At 42.1% G+C, this 15,809-nt stretch overlaps 1 protein-coding gene across 7 annotated transcripts in view; it reads left to right on the top strand.

The window, feature by feature from the left end:
- MSRA (methionine sulfoxide reductase A) overlaps positions 1–15,809 on the top strand; it is a 371,273-nt gene that overhangs the window by 137,659 nt on the left and 217,805 nt on the right. For 6 of the 7 annotated variants that reach the window (XM_033429864.2, XM_012533340.3, XM_033429867.2 and 3 more), the window contains one exon: positions 4,661–4,729. The exons of the other annotated variant lie outside the window; for it this stretch is intronic. In XM_033429864.2, the coding sequence (XP_033285755.2) occupies positions 4,661–4,729 (69 nt within the window). The remainder of the gene's footprint in view (positions 1–4,660; positions 4,730–15,809) is intronic. 7 annotated transcript variants of the gene reach the window in all.

Genomic DNA, 15,809 nt, shown 5'->3' with positions numbered 1-15,809 from the left:
GCTCTAATTAACCTCGCTGCTCCTCGAGCACTGGGCTTTCAAGATAAATGGAAATCTGTTCCTCGTCCTCACATGCCCTTGACAGAGGACACGTCATGGCCATCAGTAGAGGTTGTCTTCCTGGAGCGTGGGGCTTTAGAACATGCTCCCACGGAGCCCAACCAGCCAGATGGGAGGCGTCCACCCTGCTGTGGCCAGGCAACAGATGTCCCTGTCACAGACCCCCTCCTGTTTCCATGTCATGCTCTGCTGGTAATCAATAGTTAGTGCCCAGTCAATGAGTGACTTTTCTGTTTAGTCAGTTTGATTGTTTCTGTGGTGAAATGTGCCACCAATTTTGAAAAAAAAAATTACAAATGCTGATTAGGTTCCCAGGTGAGTCTCCCCACCCCCAGTCTTATTTGACCTTTAGAATATGTTTAAAGGGTCTCTGGTTCTTTGGCCCCCAAGTCCTGTACTTGCCTCAGCAGAGTTTCAATGGGAAAATGCCCTCGGTTTGCAGGACTGGCGCTGCCATTGCTTGGTTTTTAAAACTCCACGTTCTCTCCTCATGGAATGGAAAGTAGCACTCAGATTTTCCTCCATTCTTTTATCAGTAAAGCTGTGTAGAGTTTTGGAGATTTTCAAAGAGTCTTTTTAAAAATTGCCATGTATTATGTAGAAATGAGAAAGAAAATGGCTTTTCTTTGTACCATCTTTCTGTTCTATTCACTTAGACCAGGAATAACAAAGTGATTTCATCACACATGCCCCCCCAAAGGAATAAGAGACTCTGTGGGGTGCTAAGTTGAGAAAAGATTTTGTGGTCATATTTGGGGATCATGAAAGTCTGCTGTGATTGATTAATGATGTCTGCCACGGGCATGAAAGTGGAGGAGAAGTAAATATGTGCCATGTATTTGTCATTCCTGACTCAGATCTTGTGAAAAACAAAGTTCACATGTAAATGGTAATACTAGCCTAACAGTTAAGTAATGTGCACTGCATGCCAGGCACTGTTCTAAGTGCTTTACATATATTAATTCATTTGATTCTCAAAGCAACCCACAAAGTAGGTACAAATGAGTAAACCCTTACAAATGAGGAACCGGAGGCACAACGAGGCTAAGTTGCTAAGCCAAGGTCATACAGCTAGGAAGGGGAAGAGCTGAGATTCAGGGTCAGGCAGTTTTGTTCCTTAGCCCTGGATACTGTGCTGTCTCTCCTTGGCTAATGCTGTGTCTTTGCTGTCCAGGGACTGAGGTAAGGCTCAGCTGTGGTTCAGGAGAAAATGCAAAATCAAGTTAACAGGGCTTGTTATCTTTGGGCCTCAGGCTCTAGAATGAAAGATAAGACAGAGTCCCGGGGAACTTTGGCACTGAGGAGAGAGTTGCATGTGAATCCTCCTTCCTCTCCGGGTAGCATTTCCAGTCTTTCCACATCCATTTTCTCAGATGAGAGTAGGTGGATGGGAAGGGAAGAGGAGTGGCATTTAAGGACTAGAACAGAGGAGTTCCTTGATCTCCAGGCCACCTGGTTGGGGAGACTCTGAGTGGCCATTTTCAATGATCATTTTTGTGTAAGGGACACATGTACATATATAGAGAGATATATGTTTAGCGTATCAAATAATATATCTTTCATAATGGCTGAAGAGAGACTTTTTAGTAGTTTGTTTTCCTTCGTTAATTTAGCAACTATTTATTGAACACCTATGCTGGGTCCCACAGTGTGCTGTAATTGTGGAAACAGTGAACCAATATGAGCCCTGCCTTCTCTGAGCTTGTAGTCTACTTGCTGGAATAATGACTAAGTGTAAGGTGCAGCTCTGACTGTAGTTGAGGGAGTGAGGTGGCCGGACCATGTGGGTTTTTGAAGCTGCATTAAAGAGTTCTGACTTTAGCCTAAGAGCAGTGGGAAGCCATGGAAAGTGGGGGAGAGGGTCGGGGACTTTGTGTTATATAATCAGAGTTAAAAGATAATTGTGGCGACACCGAGAAGAATGAATTAGAAAGGGGATGTGGAAGACCTAGAGGTGCTTGTAGGAGTGCAGGCAAGGAGGCCATAGGAGGTGGGACTAGGGTGGCTTGGATGGTGAAGGGAAGAAGGGGAAGGACTCTAAAGATATCTGGAAGGCGAAATTAGCCAGATTTGGTGATAGATTAGATATGGGTAGCGAGGGAGAGAGAATGGGCAAGGATGCCTAGAAAGTAGGAGGATGGTGGTCCTATTCCCAGAGGTAGGGATGCTGGAAGAGGGTCAGGTTTGGAGTGGAAGGATATCCTGCTGCATTGGAGGTGCTTTTGAGAAGTCAAATAGGCCACACTCTTTGTGGTAAGTGTATAGTGTTTCGACTGGACTATACATAAGTCCTGAGGGACTGTCCTGGGAAACTAAGTACTGCAGAAAAAATTTTAGAAATCTATAATTTTGTTGACTTTAAAAGTCCAAACAAACATATTTTCATCTAGGAAATAAGAATCTGACAATGACAAAGACAATTGATAGAGATAAATATCTTGCATAATCTTCCTAGTTATTTTTGTTTTTGCATATTTCTTTGCCAGTCTTTTCCCATAAGCATTCACATTTTTGTTAGTTTTTATAGTCTACATTCAGCATGTAATAGAATTGTTTTCACTTACTGTTATCCCAAATATTTTTTTCACATTTCAATATATCTCTCAAATTCTATATTTAAGATGTTGCATGATAGTCCATGCTTGTGATAAATCGTGAATTATAATTTTCTAAGCTATTTCTCTGTTTCTGGATATTTAGTTGCTTTAAAGATTTCTTTATTACCAGTAATACCTTAATAAATATTTTTATGTCTACCACCTTTTCTTTTTCTCGCGCATTTTTCCTTAGATTAAATTTTTATGAGTGGGATTAGTGGGTTGGAGTTTGAATGGGTTTACAACTCTTGATTTGTGTAAAGGCAAACGTTTTAAAACCTCTGACAGGGGCTTTGGGGTCCTAACTGTAGAACAGAGCTGTGTCCTCCACGTGGAGCCCCATCACGTTCCTTTGGATTCAGTAACCAATGGTCCTAACCATATCTGAGCACTGTCCAAGGTCCCAGGGCCACCTGTGACCTTCCCTCTTGCATCTGCTGATGGTGCCAGGCTTGTTCTCTGGTTCAGCCTGGCTCCTCGCCTTCTCCCAGCTATTCTGTCTGTTCTTCAGGTAGTGCCACCATTCCTCAAGAATCCGTGGAAGCCGCTGAACTGACGGTATCCTGAAGGGATCATCTAGCTAGGCTGAGCCTCGTAAGCCTTCAGGTTCTAAAATATTTGCAGTAGTGCTGCGGAGGCCGCCTAGGGTTCCCATGGATTTGGATGGGGTTCTCAAGACCTTCCATGACCTGGTGCCTGCCTACCAATCCCTCCTGAAGTGCCATTGCTTCTCAGCATGTCTCCTCTACTGCACCCAGACTAGACTCTAGTCTGGCCCAGGATGATGCCTTGGTTGCATCTACTCCTGGCTCTCACTCGAGTTGCTCCCTCACCCTCTGCCTTTCCAAACCCTGCTCCTCCTTTTAGACCCGACACTAGTTGCAGTTCCTCCAGGCCCTGGCTCTGCCTTGCAGCTTGCTGTCCCTCTGCTGCAAACTCTTACAGTACCTTTAGTCCCCACTCCAGGACTTAGCACACAATTGTAAGCTTTCTGGTAAAGTTCACTCTTGAAATTTTTACCTCTTGAAGATAATTGTACACTCCTTGAGGGCAAGAGCCATGTCAGTCTTCCCCTCTAGATGCCTCAGAGCCTAGCTTTGGTGCTGAGCCCTGTGCAGAGCTCAATAAATCTGATGTGACCCATGAAATCAAAATATAAGTGCACCATGATGCAGTGTCAAAGTGTTTTAGCCATTCTTTTCTTATGTATTTTCAACATAAATGCCCATATTCAGACATTCCTGAGGATCTTCTTAGACTACTCATAGATGGACCATGCTCAGATCTTCTCTATCTGGTTGCAGTTTGGGGTTATAAAAATAAGTTCATGTTGGAAAACCATAAGCTGGTCACTTTTTGTTTCTAAGTCCTTGATATGCACTCGGGTGGGAAGGGTGATTGGTGGAGGTGACGAGGGTGGATGACAAGTAGTAAGAAACACTGGAATGCAAGTCTGTCTGGTCGTTAAAAGGCAAGCGTCTCTGGCCCCTGGAACAGTGCTTGACTTGTGAAATGATGTCTTCTGCTATTCTGGTTCTTGAAAAATTGGTCCCAGGCTTACCCTGCTGTCTTTACAGCTCACTTTACTTCTGGTCATCAGGAGTCCTCAGGGGAAGCCACCTCAATGCACCCTGGAATCCCGAGCTGTCCTTGTTGTCCAGGGCACGGCCTGGCACACAGGGGACCCTCTGGCCGGGAGTCAGGAGCTTCCAGGCTGGGCTGGCTCTGCTGCCCCCCGCTGCACAGCTCTGCACGTGCTTGGGTCTGGGCATGCTCACTTGTAAAATGCCATGCCTGAATCAGGCCATCTCTAGGCTCTTTTGTAACTGAGATTAAAAACAAAATAGTTGAAACTCTCTTAAGAGGGTGAGCTTTGGTACCGTTGCTAACTAAAAATGAGAACTGGGCTCTCTGACACATTTAATGACATGTGTTAGTATGTGTGTAGAACTTTACACTTAACTTGCATTTCTTTCTTTCTTTCTCTTTTTTTTTTTTTCTAGCCAAACATCATGTCAATGGCAACAGAACAGTTGAACCTTTCCCAGAGGGAACACAGATGGCTCTATTTGGTAAGATAACAACTCTGAAAGAAAACCCAAATTGTGTGCAAAGACTAGTGCCAAGTTTCTGAGTTTTAGCAAGTGTCCTCAGGGCTTCAAAATCTGGGCTCTTCTAGATATTTACAAGTCGTTGCAGCCAAAAAACTATCAAGTTCTTAGTATATCTGGGATCAGAAAAGCTCATTCTATAGAATTTAGTATGCTTTCCTTTCTCACTTTGCAAATCAAATATCAAACTGTGTATTTACTATTTCTTATGTCCACACTGAATTAACCTGATAATTTAGGAGTTGAGTTTTTCTTTCCCAGGAAGGATTTTTTCATATATATATATATATATATATATATATATATATCTTTATTAAAGCTGGGATTCAAGGAGTTTTGAGATGTTATTCCACAAAAAGCAATAATCAAATTGAATGGTCTCTTTCTCTTCCATTATGAATTGAGCATATTCCTTTGTTTGTTTGTTTCCTCTGCTTCCTTCCCCTTAGCCTTTAGACAGATTCTATCATCTCTTTCATCCTAAAAACCTGAATTCCCCTTTCTTCATGCCCCCCTCCAGCTTCCGTCTTCCCCTGGTCCTGATGGAAGTCTCCTACAAGGGCTTTTGATGTAAAACTGCTTTAGGCATTGAAGTGTCTTTGAGCCAGAAATTAGCCTCCTGACAACACTGTCTCTAAATTAGCATATTCAGGATAAAATGTTTCCCTAATCCCAGAGTTAGTCATCACTGATGATTAACAGTTGGAGAGTTATGAAACAGGGACCCACTTCTGCCTAGGTGTTTGTAAATCTTGCTCTGTATGGGCTGTCACCTTTTAAAATGTACTGGTTAGTGATTAGGAGTTATTATGTTCAGAAATTTAAATGGAGGGCTTCCCTGATGGCGCAGTGGTTGAGAGTCCGTCTGCCGATGCAGGGGACGCGGGTTCGTGCCCCGGTCTGGGAAGATCCCACATGCCGCGGAGCGGCTGGGCCCGTGAGCCATGGCTGCTAAGCCTGCGCGTCCGGAGCCTGTGCTCCGCAACGGGAGAGGCCGCAACAGTGAGAGGCCCGCGTACCACAAAAAAAAAAAAAAAAAAAAGGAAATTTAAATGGAGAATTTGGTTTTTGAAGAAAAATCATCAATGGTCACTATAAGATGTCAGCTAACTATTTGTTTTGTTAACTTTCCTCTGAGAAATTATGTTCAGATGATGCCATCTCACTTAAGTTGTAGGCCTAGCACAGTGTCTGTTACCAGGAGACAACAAATGTCACATCAATGTTCAAAGGATTCTTTTGATGATTTTTTTTTGTCTTTCAGATTTGTGAACCCCTAGAAACTAAGTTAGAAACTAGGTTCCATGTCATACTGGGAAATGTGAAATGAGACTGACCTGTCATAGATTTCCCCCTGTTGTGGTATTGGAGGAAAGCCTCCTTCCCAAAGGACTGATGACATTGTTTGCCACAGAATTGGAAATATCAGTGAATAAAGCTCCGTGGCGAGATTATTATTACTATTATTTTGTCAAAGGTTTGGTTTAGAGTGGCTTTCCTAAAAATCCTAACCCAAGGCCTTCAATGTTTGACTCTGGGCAAGCAAATCCCCCCTCCAAGCCTCAGTTTTCTCACCTGTAGAATGGGCAGGCTGACGGGGTGCTCTGAGACCCTTCCCTTGGCTTCTGCATCTTCCATACTTGGGGCTGAAGCCTCATCTGGCCTCAGGCAGCCCTGGGAAGCCCACTGTGAATGGCCAAGGGGTGTGGTTTTAAAAGAAATGAATCCTGTGCATAATTTCTACCAGTGCAGAACTATACAGGTGATAGAATATCTCTTGACATCTAAGGATTTTTGCCTTATTAGCACTGCTGTTTGGCTCTTCCAGATACTTAAATGAAGGCCTCTGTTTTGGTTAAGTGCGTGCAAGCATTTTATATTTGTGTTTTCAAAACTGTCCTCACTTGATATGGCTTGTCCACCTGGCCTGCAGTGGAGTGAGGGAGTGGATGGGTTTTGGGGTGGGCTTCTGTCATTTGGGTTGTTTATAGCTGTACTGAAAAAGTCAAACTAAGTGCACCTCTTTGACATATCTTGGGCATTTAATCCTCTCAGCACCTTGTAAAGCTGGTAGGATTACATAATTCCCTTCTCAGAGAGCTCACATGATTTATCACAGGTCTCTCAGCCAGAGATGGTGGAGCTTGAATTTGAGCCCAGGTCTAACAGGCCGGAAGTCCACGCTCTTTTTACCATGTCCCCTGACTCTTGGCCTGGTTACAGGAGTCCTGGGAGAGTCTGGTAGAGTCAGAAATGCCTTTCAGTTGGATCCATGCACAGAAGCATGATTTCCAGCCAAGCCAATTTAGCAAATTGATTTGTGAATTTCTGTGCATTCCCAGAGTGCTCTGAAGGACGCTGGAGACACAGCTTTTGCCAGGAAAATACTGCTTTTTGGAGTGACGTCTCCTACTGTTTATCGTTTTCCCCCATTTGATTTTAGTAGCAGGTATTAATGTGCAGGAGAATGTCTTACATTGACTTGACTGTGAGATCACCAAAGCAACAGTGGCACTTTGTACTTGTCCAAACTCATTCTTCAGCCTGGGAAGTCAATATTTTATGCCAAAAGAGTATCACCAGTTTCAATTTCATTATCTATTGGTTAATCATTTGAATGTACCTTACAGAATGCTGTCTAAATAGAAACTTTTAAATTTAATCCACTCTGAAAGTGGCCACTGAACGAACGGCCATTAGCATTTAGCTTAGGGTGGATGATGTAAGGAAGGGTAGAGTGAGGGTCAAGGGCAGGCTCCGTTGTGAAAAATGTATGAATGTGTTATTATATCAAGTGACCAGAGAATATATAGATGGCTCCTTAAAAGCTATTTCTGGCATGTAATCTTCACAGATTATTTTTAAAACAAAAAGACGTTCATTTTTTTCAGGTTTTCTTTCATGGCCCAGTCCGTTTTATCCTTGTCTTGTTTTTCTGTGATCACGGTTTTTTAGCCTTTCTGTTGCCCTTTTCTCTCCTCTGCACTTTAGGACAATGATAATGAGGGTAATAGGCCTGCTGTCCTAGTGGGCTTCTACTCGTCTGTGTGTGATGCTCTCTTTCAAGTCAGTGGGAGCCCCTTTTTTACAGGCCGGAGAAGCGGAACCGAACATTTTGCAATTACTGAATGTCTTTGTTCCAGGTGGCTGAGTGCCCTATGTCTGCCATCCCTTTAATCCCACCACAGCCCTGTGAAGTGGGCATCACTGTGCTCTTTTAGAGACGGAGAAACTGAGGCACCCAAAGATGAAAGAAATATGGTCAAGTGGAGGGAATGCTTTCTCTGGCATGAGGACATCCACGTGACACTTACCAGCATGCTGTGCCTGACTCAGAAAGGTCCTCTCCGCTTGCGATAACTTCAGGAAAGTGACATTCTGTTGGCGGAGGGTCCCTCCGTCCTCGCAGAGAGCAAGCCTCCGGCCTCTCAGTGGTGGTCATTCTTAAGCACGGAGCAGCTATTCACTTGATTAAAAGTACTCCATAGTCAGGAAGATTTATCATTTCCAAATAAAATAGACATTTATTAATTGAGGAGAGTACAGAGAAGTCAGGGGTTGGGGGCTCCAGTCTTAATTGGTGACGAGTTTTAGTACAGTTTGAAAAAATGAAATACAGTTTTTTAAAACTTTTGAGTTCAGCACTTATCATCCAAACTAGGATACTTTTGAGAGTGAAAAGGGTGCTGGTAAAAATTATGTTAAAATAATGAGGTACGCACCCAGAGGACTTCAGGCACATGGGATATAATGTCGCCCTCTAATGAGAGTGTATATTATAAGACATGGTGTCAAGAATAATAAATACACATTGAGTAAAGTTGAAATTGAAAAATAATGAACTTAGAGATATAAAATGAAATAAACAAATGAAAAAATTCCAACGCAGTAGACTTACATTATGTACCGTATAGCATCAACACCAGTAGTTACACTAACTTCCAGCATTTTACTCAGTAAATATTGTTATATTCTTTCTGAATGACTTGAAATGAACAGTTAATTCATATTTATAAAACCTGGCTGGTAGCATTTCAATAAGAGATGGGGAATTATCTGATTATACCCTTGCAATTCTAATATTGTACTAATACTGTCCAATGATGTAGGGTAATGAACTCTCCATCAGTAGAGGTATTCAAATGAGAGATCGTTCCTACCCAGTTGGGAAGTGGAACTAAATAGCCTTTAAGATCCTTTCTTCTCAGTTAATGAGAATTTTCTCTGTTTCAGAGTGTTAAACCTCTTTGGAAAAATTACTCCTAACTCTAAAATTCTTTGATTGTATCATTTAGAAACCCATATCCTGGCTGTTTGGTGAGAGGTAAAATTCTGCAGTGAGAAACTGTAGTGGTCAGGAATCGATGGATACCAAGCAACCACAGCAGAAGTACCTCTGCAAATTCTTAGGGTCGCTGTAGGTTCTTAGGCTCCTACTAGCCTGATAGCGATGGCTCTGGGAACTCAAACCACTGTAAAACCTGTTCTCTGTGTCAGGTTCTCTTGGGCTCTTCAAACAAGAGGGAGCAAAAGACAATCCAAGACATCATGAAAGTGTGCTGTGATCTTGTTACACTTCTCTGTTTTTAGCCAGGGGGCCAAGATTTGCTAGACTCTTTCCTGACTAGCTGTGTGGAAGGACAGATCGCAGAGCAGAGGCCAGTGGCTGTCAGAGGCCCATAGGCAGGCCTCACTCTGGGAGACTCACCTTCTGTACCCCAAGGGAGAAGAGATCAGTGTCTGTAAGATGAACCAATCATAAGATATTTCCCCCCCACCCCAACTTGAATTAGAGGTGAATTAGAAACAGCCACAGTTACTTTGTCTGCCAGCCAAGAAAACAGCATTGAAAGCAGCAGGCAATACGTCTGACTTCAATGGAAAATATATTGGTGTCTCATTGGCTAGGATCCAACATTATGTTGGTAAATAATCCAATCCCGGTGTGGCATATTTCTCCCTGAACCTTGACTGAAAACTATTGAAGACCGTTCTGTGAGCTGTGGAGCTGCAGTCACTCATTCTAGGAAAAAGGCCAGAAAGAATGACTTTGAAATGTGTTTGTAATTAACTAAACAGTCTAAATTCACAAGATCGTTAGAACAGCAGGTTGCTAACTGGCGCAAACTTCTTAAGTGAGGAGGCATTTGGGGAAACGAAAATAGGCCTTCCTTCCATGGTGATCTGAAGCACCTTTAAGGGACAGTAACTGGTCATCTGGAGACATGTAGGACACATTTTATTTTATGTACCTTTTTTGCGTGTGTGATGATCACATTTCGTTTTTGAGTATGAAAAGATCTGATGATAATATAGGCAAAGGGGAAGAGACTTTTCAGAGCCTGGTTGAAAATTCCTTTTGGTTTGTGTGGCACTGCACGGGATGGCCCTGGTCCTGCTCGAGAAGGCACAGGTGTGGTGTTGGAGAGGGTGTCCTGGAGTGGGGAGGGTGACAGCGTGGCAGCAGGAGTGCGGGTGGGGATTTCTGTGCCAGGAGAAAGGAATTGCACCCGGAGTAGAAAGGAGTGGGTCAAATAGTGTCTGACAAAGTAACACTTGTCTGGAGAGCACGTATCCATCAACCTCAGCTACATGGAATGCTTGTAAGAACCAGAAAGTAAGCACGCCCTGCCCACCAAAAGTTGCGGAGAAGTCCCCAGAGAATTCAGAATTCACTGAGGTCTTTGGAGTCAGATAGATCCTGGTGCGTGACTTTAGACAAGTTTCTTGGGCCTTGCTGTAAAATGAAATAAGGGAAAGTTAAAATATATATAAGAAATGGCAAAATAACATACATTAGAATTAGGTGAATATTAGACCAAAGAAAAACATGAGAAGTAAAATATGCAAAGAGGGCATGCTATAATACTATATAATTTATAAAACTGGGTCACAGATGTGACTCTGTATTTCCTAACGGCAACATGAAGGTCAGTTGGTTGTGTGATTGGTTTCAGTTTTTTAGAATTGTGGTAAAATATACATAACATAAAGTTTACCATTTTAACCATTTTTAAGTGCACAGTTCAGTGCACTTAAAAAGTGCATTCACATTGTTATGCAACCATCACCACCATCCGTCTCCTGAACTTTTTGTCTTTCCAAACTGAAATTCTATACCTATTAAATAATAACACTCAATTTCCCCTCCCCACAGACCTTGCAGCCACCGTTTGACTTTCCTTCTCTATGGCTCTGACTACACTAGGACCTCATATAAGCAGAATCCTACACTATGTGTCCTTTTGTAACTGGCTTATTTCACTTAGCATAGTGGCCTCAAGGTTCATCCAAGCTGTGGCATGTGTCAGAATTTCCTTCCTTCTTAAGGCTGAGTAATATTCCATTGAGTGCACATACCATATTTAGTTTATCTGTTCACCTGTCAACGGACATTTGAGTTGCTTCCACATTTTGGCTATTGTGAATAATACTGTTATGAACATGAGTGTACAGATATCTCTTTGAGACCCTGCTTTCAGTTCTTTTGGCAAATACATCCCGGAGTGGAATGGCTGGATCATATGATAATTCCCTGTTTCTTTTTTTGAGGAACCCCTGCATACCATTTTCCACAAAGACTGAACCATTTTACATTCCCATCAGCAAAGCACAGGGTTCCAATTTCTCCACATTCTTGACGACACTTGTTATTTTTATTTGTTAATAGCCAGCCTAATGGGTGTGAAGTGGTGATTTTCAGTTTTACCTAATGATCCTGAAAATCTACATGATTGGGGGAACCATAAAATTTCTTGATTCTAGAACCAGAAAGAAATTTCTTTCAAGGTACTTATAAGGAGGACACTGTGATGTAAGACAGTCAGCAGTACTGCTGACCGCACCCTCAGAGTGAGCACTGAGAGGAGATTCATGAGCCCTTGGTCACACCACTCTTCTCTTTGGGCTTCTGACATCCACCAGGAACAATTCGGTCCACCTTCCCCCCACGGATGCCACTGTGTGCTTCCCTGGCATAACCCAGAAAGAAGTTACTTGTACTGTATCTAAAACAAATCGATGGACTAGATAACTTTTAGGGAATTTTCTATCAATACTATTTCTTTCAGTGGAGTTTTAAAAAATATTTATTTTTTCATTCTTTATTGTGAAAAATTTCAACCATACATAAACGTAGACTAATATAGTGAAGCCTCACTAACTCAGCTTCAGCAGTTATCACTCAGGGCTAACGTGTTTCATCTGTAGTCCCATTCACTCTCTCTTCTTCATCCAGGTTATTTCAAAGTAAATCTCAGATATCAGATCATTTCATCCAGGAATATTTTGGCACATACCTCTTTTTAAGAGCAGTTTTTAAGAAAACATACCACAACGCCATTATCACACCTAAAAAAATAGTTCCTTAGTACCATCAAATATCCCATGAGTCCATATTTCCACTATTGTCTCATAAATGTTTTTTCAAACCACCTGTTTGAATCAAGGTCCAAATAGAGTTCATACACTGCAATTTGTTGATATAAATAGCCTCTTATAATCTCTAGGTTCACCTCTCTCTCTTTTTTTAAAAAATAAATTTATTTATTTATTTATTTTTGGCTGTGTTGGGTCTTCGTTGCTTTCTTTAGTCTTGGCAAGTGGGGACTACTCTTTGTTGCGGTACGTGGGTTTCTCATTGCGGTGGCTTCTCTTTGTTGCGGAGCATGGGCTCTAGGCGCATGGGCTTCAGTAGCTGTGGCACATGGGCTCAGTAATTGTAGCTTGCAGGCTCTAGAGCGCAGGCTCAGTAGCTGTGGTGCACGGGCTTAGTTGCTCTGTGGCATGTGGGATCTTCCCGGACCAGGACTCAAACCCGTGTCCCCTGCATTGGCAGGTGGATTCTTAACCACTGCGCCACCGGGTAAGTCCCTCTCTCTCTTTATTTTTCCTTATAATTTATTTGTTTAAGAAACTAGATCATTTATTCTGTACTGTCTCCTTCGGTCTGGATTGAATGAACATGCTTGAAAAGCCTCTGTATTTTCTACAAGTTGGGAGTTAGAGGCCTGATGAGAATCCATAGGTGGGGTGTGTAAACCATCCAGGAGGCCTTTAATAACTGGTTCTCTTCCTTTTGGTGAAGTTAGCAGCCCCTAATGATCATTGCCTTGACCTATTATTTTATTAGAAGCTGCAAGATGGTGACATTTAATTTCTTGCATTTCCCTTTATTTATGAACTGGAATATTTCTAAAAAGAGAAGTTTCTCTTTATCAACTATTTGGTTACCTTGACCTCCAGTTGATTAGGAAAGCAGCTTTGTTTTTTCCTGGGTTTACCATTTTGCTCCGTGTATCTGAGCATGGGTTAAATGTATATTCATGAGTCAGAAGCGTATATAAGTATAGTTGCTTAAGTGATGGAAACCTCTTTAATTTGACTGAATGACCATTTTCACTTGGGCATTTAATCAAATTATTGAAATTTGTAACCATTTGGTCAAACATTTGAAAATAGAATCACAGTAGACAGATTGCCTCTACAGATTTGGGTAAAACAAAGAAATAGGCACATAGTCAGGTGACAGAAGGTTATGTCTCCAGCAAAGCTGGGTCTAAGGGGCAGCCATCTTCTCTCCTGTTCTCGCCCCAGATCTTCTGACGAGGGGACATGCTCCTGTGTGCATCCCAGTCTTGAACCTCAGCAGCCCAGGGTGAAAAAGCAACTCCAGAGAGGGCCTGAGGGCTGGGGGCCGGCTTGATTCTGGAAGTGGCATGCTTTCAGAGTATCAAAATGATGAAAATGGCTAAGCGGCCAAGAAATGACAAAGCCTCAGGAATGCTGCCCACTACAAAGACTAACAGCTGGGCTCTGTCACCTGGAGCTCTTTCTCATGCTTTTGGCTTGTGAATGCGTTGGAGGGTAGCAGGAGACATGTTTATCAGAGTGCGTTTTCTCTGCTTTCCAGTTTTCACAGACAGAATAGGTAGAACTATCTGTGGTTCTCACTGCCAAACATTGTGGGATTCAAGAAGGGAAACTATTTACTGGCTCACTTATTTTTTTCTCTCATTTTATTTTCATTATTTATTACTTCATGCGTTTTTTGTTTGTGTTTTTGGTAAGTTGTCTCAAATTTTTCTTTTGGAATGATGCAGTGTATAAATAAAGTAAATAAAAGTAAAGTAATTCCTATGAATGAAATTTCTTAGTCCAATACAATGTATAGTTTTTTTAAGGAAATCAAAATCAAACAGTGCTAGTTCCGTTTTTGCCAGGGATAACTGGAAATGTTAGCACTGAAACCCTAGGAAATGAGATTCAGTTGAAGTGACATGTCTGATCCATGCTGAGAAATGATCGTTTAGGTTGGCATGCCTTTGGCCAAAATAGTGTGAACAATGATGAAAGACCCCGTGAACTTTTCCTAAATTCTTGTGTTTGGAGGGACAGCAAAACCCGCCGTGTCCATATACACCAGGAGCTATTCCACAAAACACCTTTCATTTTTCCCCTTGTGTCATCAGTGCCCCAAGACTTAGATAAAGATTGTAGTTGACCAAGACGAAGTTTCCTTGTTGAGCCCAGTGACACTGGGACCAGCAGTGGTGCTTGCCAGATGGATATCCTTCTGGTGTACATCCCACCATATATCCTTCCAAGTCTCAGCTGTGATCCCAAGACTCATGATAATATGGGAAGAATTAAATGGTAGCTCATGGTAGACCTTATCATGAACAAATGTGGCTTTCCAGATGTGGCTTTCCACAGTCATGCCTACTCAGGAATCAGTGCTGTTTTGTTTGTGGGAAAAAGACATTTTATTTTTTTAGCCACATCTCTGGTCTCCCCTAAAACCCTCTGTGCAGTCCATTGAGTCTCGAATGCCTTTCTATGTGATGACCCTTTTCCATTTTCTTAACTTCCATAAGATGGTCACTTGTCAGGTCAAGATGAAAATGTCTCCATGTGGAAGGCTGCATTCATCTTGCTTATAACCACCCATGTGTCCATTTAGTACTTGGGAGAATTTCTTGTCACCCTCTTTTCCACCAGGCTTCCTTTCGTTTGTGTATGACCTTTGTCTAGGTGGCAGTGACATTTGCATTGGGAAGAGCAGAAGAGTTTGTATTCACCTCATAGGGAACATTAAGGGAGGGTGGATTTGGGGCGGGCCATCTGGGGAAATTTCAGGAATATGATGACACTAGGAGCTTGGAGTGAGAACTACAAATGGGCTGTCAGGAATGCATGGGAACTGCTTCCTAGCATTCCTTTCTTTTGGCTGAATAACTCGTGATTGGCAGGTATGTCCTTTGGCTAGGCCTTACTTTAATAGCTTTGTAGTAGAAATGTGCAAAGGTGACCTCAGGAAGGAGAAGGCCCTATAGGCACAGGTTCAGCATCCAGCCTTGCTTTCCCACATGGAAAAAATGAGCTGGATTCCCAAGCAAATAGTATGTGCTTTATTCCTGGTGCCAATACAGAGGCCTTCAGTGACCCACACAAACATCTGGAAACAGGTGCACCAGCTGAATGGCAAATAGCTCTCCAATTGCTGTTAATGCATTGGTAACTGGACTGAAATTTCATCCCTGTTTTTTTTCTTCCATGTAGGACATTTTTAATCTACCTAGTAATGAAGTGGCTGTAAAAACAATGCCACCACCAACAACCAACTTTTACATTTGGGTAGTAAATTTCATATTATAAAAGGTTTTCATATATATAATTTAATTTTTTCTTTGTATTTAGTTCTGAGAAGACTGAGGCTCAGAGAGATTAAGCGCCTGTCCCAGGGTCAGGCTACTTAGTTAATGGTAGAACTAGGTCTAGCACTCAACTAATTTAGTCACTTACTCATCATATTATTTATCGTAGCAGGAGACAAACAGAAAAAATACCTCCCTTCAAGGAACTTACAGTCTAGTAGGGCAGGACAGAAAATAAGATAAATAGGTAAAATATTTGTTGTGGGATGTCAGATTGTGATAAGTGCTGTTGATTAAAATAAAGCAGGGGAGGAGAAGAGGAAATGCCTGGTTGGGGGTGGGGTGAGGGTTTGCAATTTAAAATAAGACAGTCAAGGAGGCATCAA

Source organism: Orcinus orca, chromosome 6 (genome assembly GCF_937001465.1).
Source record: "Orcinus orca chromosome 6, mOrcOrc1.1, whole genome shotgun sequence".
NCBI lineage: Eukaryota > Metazoa > Chordata > Mammalia > Artiodactyla > Delphinidae > Orcinus > Orcinus orca.
The sequence above is the reverse complement of the archived record's forward strand: the minus strand, read 5'-3'. Positions and strand labels throughout refer to the sequence as shown.